Source organism: Pyxicephalus adspersus, chromosome 2, assembly GCF_032062135.1.
Source record: "Pyxicephalus adspersus chromosome 2, UCB_Pads_2.0, whole genome shotgun sequence".
NCBI classification, from domain to species: Eukaryota; Metazoa; Chordata; class Amphibia; order Anura; family Pyxicephalidae; genus Pyxicephalus; species Pyxicephalus adspersus.
In genome coordinates this window covers 123,213,463-123,222,665 of record NC_092859.1, presented here as the reverse complement: position 1 = coordinate 123,222,665, position 9,203 = coordinate 123,213,463, and the positions used below count along the sequence as shown (strand labels likewise).

At 38.3% G+C, this 9,203-nt stretch overlaps 1 protein-coding gene across 1 annotated transcript in view; it reads right to left on the bottom strand.

Annotated features, from left to right (window-relative positions):
- MTMR10 (myotubularin related protein 10) overlaps nucleotides 1-9,203 on the bottom strand; it is a 52,669-nt gene that overhangs the window by 22,372 nt on the left and 21,094 nt on the right. The window contains exons 3-5 of the mRNA XM_072402286.1: nucleotides 4,200-4,336; nucleotides 1,197-1,269; nucleotides 278-420 (exon numbers count right to left, since the gene is read on the bottom strand). Of these exons, the coding sequence (XP_072258387.1) occupies nucleotides 278-420; nucleotides 1,197-1,269; nucleotides 4,200-4,336 (353 nt within the window). The remainder of the gene's footprint in view (nucleotides 1-277; nucleotides 421-1,196; nucleotides 1,270-4,199; nucleotides 4,337-9,203) is intronic.

Here is a 9,203-nt window from a genome sequence, read left to right as displayed (position 1 = left end):
TCACAGAAGCAAAGCCCTGCCAGGAAACCCTTAACAGGGCAGTAGAGACAGAGCATAAAACTTAGGGGAAAGGCTAAGGAAAGACATGTACAAAACGGTTTTAAAAGTAACCCCAAATCTTTGCACATTGATCAGTATTTGCAGAACCCTTACATAAGTTAGAGTTGTCTTCCATCTTACACAAAATGCCAGAACAAAGAGGCTTAGTTTTGAATATATCACAATTATATGAATCCAGAACTGCAACGTGAATACCTTTTGGTTACAACAATATTACCTTTTTAGCACTTTCTGGACCAGATTCGTCAAAGCGAAAGCGGAGAATGCGGAAGTCTTTACAATAAATTATTAACTCTGTTGGGTTGAATTTCAGCTTTTTGTTAGATGTAAGGATCTTCTGCTTTCTCTTTGTGTCATTCACTACAATGAAAAGAAATGATTATGAATTGCCAAATTACTCAACAGCCATTTAAAATTAAGGCCATCTCACATCACAGGACATTGTTTGCCTCCATGACATAACAGGTTGGGAACCCTTTTCACTGATCTGATTGAAGGTAAAAATGGCTTGCATTGCCTAGATGTCTGCAAGTTTATAACAAAAGTCTAATTAAATATAAATAATGTATTTCAGCTCTATATTTCACTGCCTACAGCTTCAAAATCACCTCCTTGCTAGTAATTCTGCCTTCTGGGAACATGTGTTTCCAAGTCTTGAAGGCTCAATGCTGTATTTCAGAGAAACAGTGAAATGACACAATAAAGGATCTCATGACCAAAGAACACAGTCCCAGCTAAAAAGGCATGTGGGAAAAATCAGGCTGCAAAGCATTAGCATAAAATGTAAACAGGCATACTCCCAAAGTTTCCTATTAAGCATTAGATCATTGGTGGATTTTATTTTGTGATCTAAATTTGACACATTGACTGAATCAAATTTATTTTACATTAAAAATTTAAACTGTTCCCCTAATTTTCATTACATACGTATGGGATACCTATCTCTAAAATCAGAAGTGTGGTAGTCGGAATGCAACATTATAAAACCTTGTATCACAGCTCTCGTTAATTAGTTACCAGCACTTCCACATTAATGAAGAATAGTTTATGAAAGGTGTCAGCTGTTTCCGGTCATGCATTTTACTGTTCCAACCTGTTATTACACAGCTGTTTTCTTGGTGCATTGCTGTACTTACCTACAACAATTTGATCTATACATGTTAATGGGACATCATGTTCACCCAGTAGGATATTTTTATAGTGGAATTTCTAAAGTGAAAATAAAAATAATATAAAGTTTAGGTAATCAGAAAACAATACTTCCTTCTAAGATAATACCAAGCCCATCACTAAACAAAGCTGAATTGCAGTATTACCTTCAGTCTTGCCCAGTGATAAGGGCTCCATACCTGTGCTGAAATTTCTCACACCGATATCACTGAACACTGTGAGCAGAGTGCATTAGAAGTTACAGCAACTCAGACGGAGCTTGCCTCTTTCCCTAGCCCATGTACATCCAGCATCAATTAGCCCTTCCCTTTGCAGTGTTTCAGTCCCTGGCCTACCCCTTTAATTCATTGGCATTAGGTTCAGCTAATCACAGAGACTCAGAATTGCATGTGGACATTTTTAGGAATATGTGTGCAGAACCCTGCAAGCCATTCCCAACAGCAAATTTGCCTGCCTTAAAGAAAATTAGTAATGATGTAATCTATTGATCTAAAAACGGGCATGTAATGGAAACTGAATGATTTTATTTAGTAATTTCATAAGAATTTTGAATAGAGGGATTAAGGAAGACAAAATGTAGGCATTTTAAAGTTTAGCTTTATCTTGAACCTAAGGCTACCAATAAAAACATATATGGACTGCCCTCATTAAAGTGTATCAGCATTCAGTTTTACATTTGTTGCCCTGCAAAGTCCTACACAAATACCTGTTTATCCTGCAGGTTAAATAACCTAATGCAGCTTCTGTATATTGCATGGCAACAATGATGAATTGTTACACTCTTAAGCAGTGTTCTTGCTTTCACTACAATAGAATGAATAAAAAAAATTATGCAGCTATCAGTATTCTCCCTGCTTACAAGCCTGCAACTTCTCAATCAGCTCGCTCTCTGCTTTCTGGATTGATATCCTGATCCCTGAGTAACAAAGCATCTGAAACACAAGTAAATGAAGATTTGAAGATTTTGGATTCATTCATGAGGTATGTGCATCAGTTTTCTTATTAGGAAACCAAACCAAACCTTGAAGACCATTTTGGGACATTAAACTATTGATTCTACTCTTCTTTTTGGAAAAAGCGAGCGAGGGTTGTTCATGCTTTACAGTGACAGATCAGTGGTGAGTTGGAGTAGTGAAACCTATATAATAATTGGTCCCTACACAATCCTTTTTCTGAAGAAATACACAGGACTTCTAAACACACAATATAAAAAATATAAAATGAAATAAAGTAACACACTACTTTGTTTAAATACAAAAAGAATACCATGAAAAAGAGATAGAGAGGATTAACTTGCTAGGTGGAGTTTCTTTTAAAGGTCTATACAATCAGAAAGCCAATCTATGACTAGTAAACTACTAGCAGTCTCTGCCAATCAAAATGATACTGGTGTATTGATCCAACAGGTAACAAGCAAAATGACCCAACACAGATGATTTGGGATCATTTATAGACCAGCTGTAAAAAGAGACAGAGGTCATATTTTACATAATTTTTAGGGTGCCTTTGCACAAGTGAAAAATGAATCGTCCATCAACATTCGCTGTCAAAACAACTCCTGGGTTGACACCCAAGTTAAAAAATGCCTGAACTTTGTGTCTGTCTAAGTTTGGGCCTGTGTCGACACGGGCTGTGACAATCAGGGACTTATTTCTTCACAAAGACAAACACAGGACTGTCAAAGTTGCCATATACCTGTAGACAAGGAGTTTGCCCTTGCATGGCAGAAAGCTGGGATCTGCAGTTACAGATTTGTTTTTGAAGAAAGTAAGCTTTGTGTTTCATTGCTTCACTGTTAGGTGAGTCACTGACCTTCAGCAAACATTCACAGCACTGTAATGGCAGATATTCACATGCTTATTCCAAGGTTGTGGCATACTAAGAATTAATGGAAGAATAGGGATCACTGCTTCAGAGTCCAACCAATTTCAGTAATGGGAGCTTCAACATTTCTGTCCTGACAGATTCCCACTAATGTCCACATGCCTACTTAAAATACATGACCTAGAGGGTGACTGTCTGAAAATGATCACCTAAACATGTCTATGCACTATACAACAAGATAAACCATAATTATTTATACATTGCTTACAGTATGGAACAGAACAGCAATGAAAAAGTACAAGGGATCTGCTTCCTAAATTCTAGACAACACTCTGCTGCAAAGAGGTCTTTGCACATTTAATAAAATGCAACAAATATTGGCAAAGAAAGATGCTTCATGAGACTGGAAAAAAAAATGTTTGCATTGTTGGCCAGGCAGTCAAAATGCAGAAATTATCTCTAAAACATGGGATATAGCATTTGCAGAGTTGAATGGCATCACAACTGGGAAAATTAGAGTAACAATATATATACATCAGGTTTTGACAATACCAATATACTCAGAAAGGTAACTTGGAACTAAACTTACCTAGTAAAAAAAAATTGTAAGTGGCAGGTTGTTTGTTGCTTAAAGAATTTGCAACGTATGTCTCTTCTGCAGTAACAAAGCTTTATCTGCATGGTTGCAATTTTCCTAAACATTCACCTAAATACACTCACCTCCTTCTCGCTCTATCACAGACGGAAACATCCTCACCCCGTCTTCTTCAAGAGTTTAGGATCTTCAGCCAACCAAACTGGTCAAACCAGAATGATGAAACTTTCATACATGTGCATGGGAGCTAATTCCACGCCAGGATACCTGGCATTGTACATTTAGATGCACACGAGCAGCTCAGTGCACATTGCAGAAAAAATTGGGAACAGGCAGGTAAGTTTATTTTATTACAGAAGAGATGTCACCTGTCCCCTACCTGTTCCACTTTAGCTTAAGAAGGACTTTTTTTTCAGGATCACTACATCTAGTTTGGTTTTATTATTGGAACTTGTAATAAAAACTGGCTATTGATTTGAGTATGTCTGCAGTTACAGTCAGCATAAAACAAAATACTTTCAGAAACTATAACAGCAGAAATTGCACATACCTGAAATGGCACAAGATTATCTGTAATGAAGGAAAGCTTGAAGTTGGTGCACACCAGCTTCCCCCACAGGTCGTAGACACTTGTATCGGATGCAATGCATTTTCGGACAAAGTTTACCTCATTCACAATTATTTCACCTAAGAAAAGCAAAAGTAGGGAAACTTAAAGCAGAAAGGTGTATACCCTAAATCTATACAAAAACAAATCATGCATTAGGAACATAAAGCATGCAAAAATGGCAGTTTTAGCACCAGTAGTGATATTGTTCAGACCTGGGCCTACAGAATTTGAATTTGTACCTTAAGCACTGCTATATTAAGGCTGCATACACACATCAGAGGACTCTCCTCCGATAATCACTTTAGGGCTGGGATCAGACGAGAATCTGACGTGTGTACAGTGCTTGTCCAATGTTGTTTATAGATCAGTCCTACGCAGCGGGGTGCCCCTTGCTCGTTCTCCCCTCCTCCTCTCTTCATAAAACAGAACGGCACTGTATGTACAGCGTTTGTTCATGCAGCTTTCAGTCTTTTGTCATTGAAAAGGATCCTGAAAGATCCTTTCCAATGACAAAAGTCTAGCATGTGTACATAAGCCTAAGCCTGGGACTTTAGGTTAAGATAGCTGGAATTTACTTGGTTTTGCTTAACAAATAAAGTAAAAGCCAAAGCAAGCTTATAAATACACAGCTAAATATATACATTGAAAATATTTTTAATTCCACAAATTTTTCACAAACAAAGGGGAAAGAAATGGCTCCTAATTACCATCTTCCTATGTTACTCCTCTTTCTATAGCTCCTGCCTTCCTCTGTCCAGTGAGTAGAGCCAGGAAGCAACAGGTTGATGTTCCCTGCCTGGAAGAAGTGGGCGTCACAAGAATGGCTGGCCAACATTACAACATTTTTGGCAGGTAGTACAGTAAACATTGCTAGTTCACTCATAGATTTAACCATGTGCCTGGAGTTTCACTTGGCTCTAGCTGTATTTTATCAGTTAAATTACAAACTAATGATTACTTGCTTTTCACTAAACTCTGGACTGCACAAACACAGCCACCATCCTACAAAGATTCCAGCTGCAATGACTATAAGACTGATTAGTTTTACATTTTAAAATATTCTCTAGGTCTCAGATAAACTCTGGCCAAAACCAATTTATTGGAGTCTAGTGGGAAAAAAACTCCTCTTCCCATGGTAATCAGAACTTCACCCTTCAGATAACATAAGGAATATGGGGTTCATAGCCACACCTAAAGTTACTCCTGGCTCCACACAACCCTGTCCTAAAATGTTTACACACCCAGTTTAAATCCGGACTCTGGACTAGATTTCTCACCAGTACAAATCTGCACCTTGCACAAATTAATTCAGCAGGAACCTTGTTTTTCCAGCCAGAAAGACATATGTCAGAAATCATTTAGGTGAATCATTTTCAATTTACTTCATCATCAATTACCAGATTTAGGAAGATTTCTACTCCTGCCCTCTAAGCTATTTTATGCCTCCACCTCCATAATCATAATGTTACGTGCCAAGTCCTCCTCCTCAACCCCATACCGCAGAGTCATACACGGGCACATGGGAAGGAAAAGTAATTTCTTCATCCGGAGCTCTCTGATATCAATATATAAATAAAACTTTCTCCACCCTGACCTACTACAGATACATAATGTTTATCAACAGGAGATTACAATGTTCCAATCCACCCAACATTTTATTGCACACAATAAAACTTTCTCCACCCTGACCTACTACAGATACATAATGTTTATCAACAGGAGATTACAATGTTCCAATCCACCCAACATTTTATTGCACACACACAAGCAAGTCACAAACATACTACAGGAAAAAAAAAAAAAAGAATAATGAATAAATAAATTTTGTTAAATTATTTACAAGTAAAAATCTGTAACATAACCATGAAATTACTGTTCTAATAATGACAATTCATATTCGGCAGATCTCACAAAATAATTGAGAGAATATTTCTGTATAGAGCTAAGAGAGGGATCCTTCCCCTTCCGCTGAACGATGATTGCCGCTATCCAGGATCCCAGTGGGAAAGTCTCATTATATCATTACCCTATTAGGCTGAACTTTGTGTTTACGGCTGAGCTACTTGTATCACCGAATCGTCTATATTCTCATATAGAGAGTTGACCAGGGTGTAAATAGGACTGACTTATAAAAGGGGTTTGGTAGCGTCACTTAGTAGATTGATGTTTTCCAGGGACATGAAAAGCAAACTCCTATCTAAAGTTATCCGCAGGTGAATAGTAATCGAAAATCTGACAGGTATACAGAGGTCCAATGATGTCTGGCAGATTGATGACTGTGCTTTCCTATGGAATGAGAACACAAAAGGGTGCTGCTCCTTCACCCTCCCATAGAACAGAATTGTGCTGTGTACAGTCCCCGATTATCTGTCACTGGAAATGATCACAGCTTTACAGTCAGACACAATGTATAATAAAACCTGTTTTCCAACTTCTTCTTATCCATATGCTTATCCTACCTGATTTTGTCTCAAAGTAATCTCATCTACGTAAATCACACAATACTTCCTATTTAATAGCAAATTAGTGATTTTTCAGCCATATTACATGGTTGGGTTAAATCCTAAGCAGACAGAGGGCTGTGCATTTTACAGTCTGTTGGCCATGGAGAATCTTGCCGTATTGTTTACTTAGCAATTAGAGGTATCTCATTTTACATCAAAGAAACATTCTCATCACAATGGGGAGCTGACTGCAGCATTTCCTGGTCAATGGGAACTACCAATCAAAATGAATCTAATGCCTGTACAGACGTCAAGTAACTGTTGCTGGAGGTGATCTTTCATAATTGTTTCTTGTGACAGACAAGGAAACAAGCACTGTACACCAAGAGCTGTCCTGCTATGTGGGAAGGGGAAAGTGGAGGATGAATAAGCAGCACCCCCCTGTGCTCCCCTTCAATGTAAAGTGGATGTTACTGATCAGTGTTCCATCAATTCGCCAGGGCAGAAGGATAAATGACACTGGGAAATTGGTGTACACATCAGATTTTTGATGAGCGCAATGGTTTATTTCAGGTGACAATCAAGAACTAAGCTTTATATTTACTTCCACTTTACTGGTGTCACACACTTTCCAAGTCTGCACATTTTCCTCCCCTTTCAAGAAGAGATACCTTTGTGCAACAGTCCTAAGTGGTTCCCCACTTATTTTTACAAACAATACATTTCTTTCAAAAAAACAAAAATTTGATTTTAAACCTCTAAATAGGGGCCATCTAAAAAGTTATGATTCCAGAGTTTTTGCCACCAAAATTCTTCCCCTTTCCCGCCGCTCAGTGGCACACATTGTTCTGCTAAAACAAAATGGATACAACTTGTCCCAGACACTGAGCTGAATGGCATGTGACTCACAACAATAAAAACATGCTGTATTAGATCCAAGTCAGGAATTGCCAGAAAAGAATGTTAAAATACAAAAAGAAAATTACCAAATAACTTGCATATCATTATGAATAGAAAACGTCAGAACTCCTACAGAAGACAGCAAAAACAGGCTACACAATGCAAGCTAAATACTACAATTCCCCAATACAAATGAAGAAAATCCAACACTTGCAAATCCAGGTTCACCCTTATTTTATAGCAAGTGGAAAGAAGCAAGGCACCTGCCTAGAATCAAACAGGTTTGGATGGGGGTGCATAATGAATACATTTTACTTTTATTTTTAAACAAATCATTGAGAGCAACAGAAGCTGAAATGCTCTCCACCCTTCCCCATAATAAAAGCTCATCTGATATATATGGGTTGATCTATGTGATTTGTAAAAAAGGACAACATGCTGGCGACATATTTTCTATCATTTGGAGCAACAGTATAGGGTACTATAGATTTTTTCGGGTTCAAACAGATAAATGTCAGCTTTAATTTCTGGTAAAGCTCTGCTACACGCCTATGTAAAGGGCACACATTTATTCATCTCTGTGTTCATTACCATATCAAACAGATGTTATTTTTCAAATGCAAATGGTGCAATTATCCGAGTTTGACTTGCCCAGGCTATAGATATTACACTATACACAGATTCTTAAACTGTAAATGAGCTTTAAAACTAGCCATGCTTGACTTCCTGCTAAGGTAAATTTTTCAGAATAAGATCCTCAAGGATCACAACAAAGACTAAGGCTACGTACATACGTCAGATGATTCTTGTCTGATGTTTGCCTCAGGGCTGATATCAGACAAGAATCTAGCGTGTGTACAGTGCTCGTCATTCCGTCCTGGCAGATCCATAAATGACAAATGGGGAACAATCATGATAAAAGTGAAGAGGAGAGAGCACAGTGGGGTGCCGCTCCGTTGTTCTCCCCCTCCCCTCTCCATAGAACAGAATAGTACTGTATGTACTGTCATTGGAAAGGATTGTGAAAGATCCCTTCCAACAACAATTATTGCACGTGTGTACGTAGCCTAAAAGTTATAATCTAACAGCTTGTTGTTTATATTCTGATGGGAGGACACGACAAATAAGGCTAATCTCTTGCTCTATGTACCGCTTCAGGCCTGGTACCTGTATGGCTGAGTTGAGTAAAAACATCAGAACTGAAATGTACCACGGTTCTATTCTGGTCCAGGGTGCGAGTAGCATCATGAAAAGCCACACATACTACACACTAATAATAAGAGCTCCCCCCCTTTGTCCTCAAATCAGCTCCAACTCATCAATTCACCAACTCCACAGAACTTCTGAAGATCTCTCGTTTTATATGGCAATAAGATGTTAGTAGTAGATTCTTTAGGTCAAACTGCTTCCAAGCTTTTGGTGCTGTACAGACTGTGGATATGAAATTGGAGCTCTGTAGATTCAGACCAGATGATCTTCCTCCACCTTGACCATCACACATAATATTAAACTTTGGACGCCCCTAACCCTTTCTCCGCTTCAACAATTGTCCTTCTTACCACACACCAGAACACTGCAAACCATCTGCCGATTCGGAGAT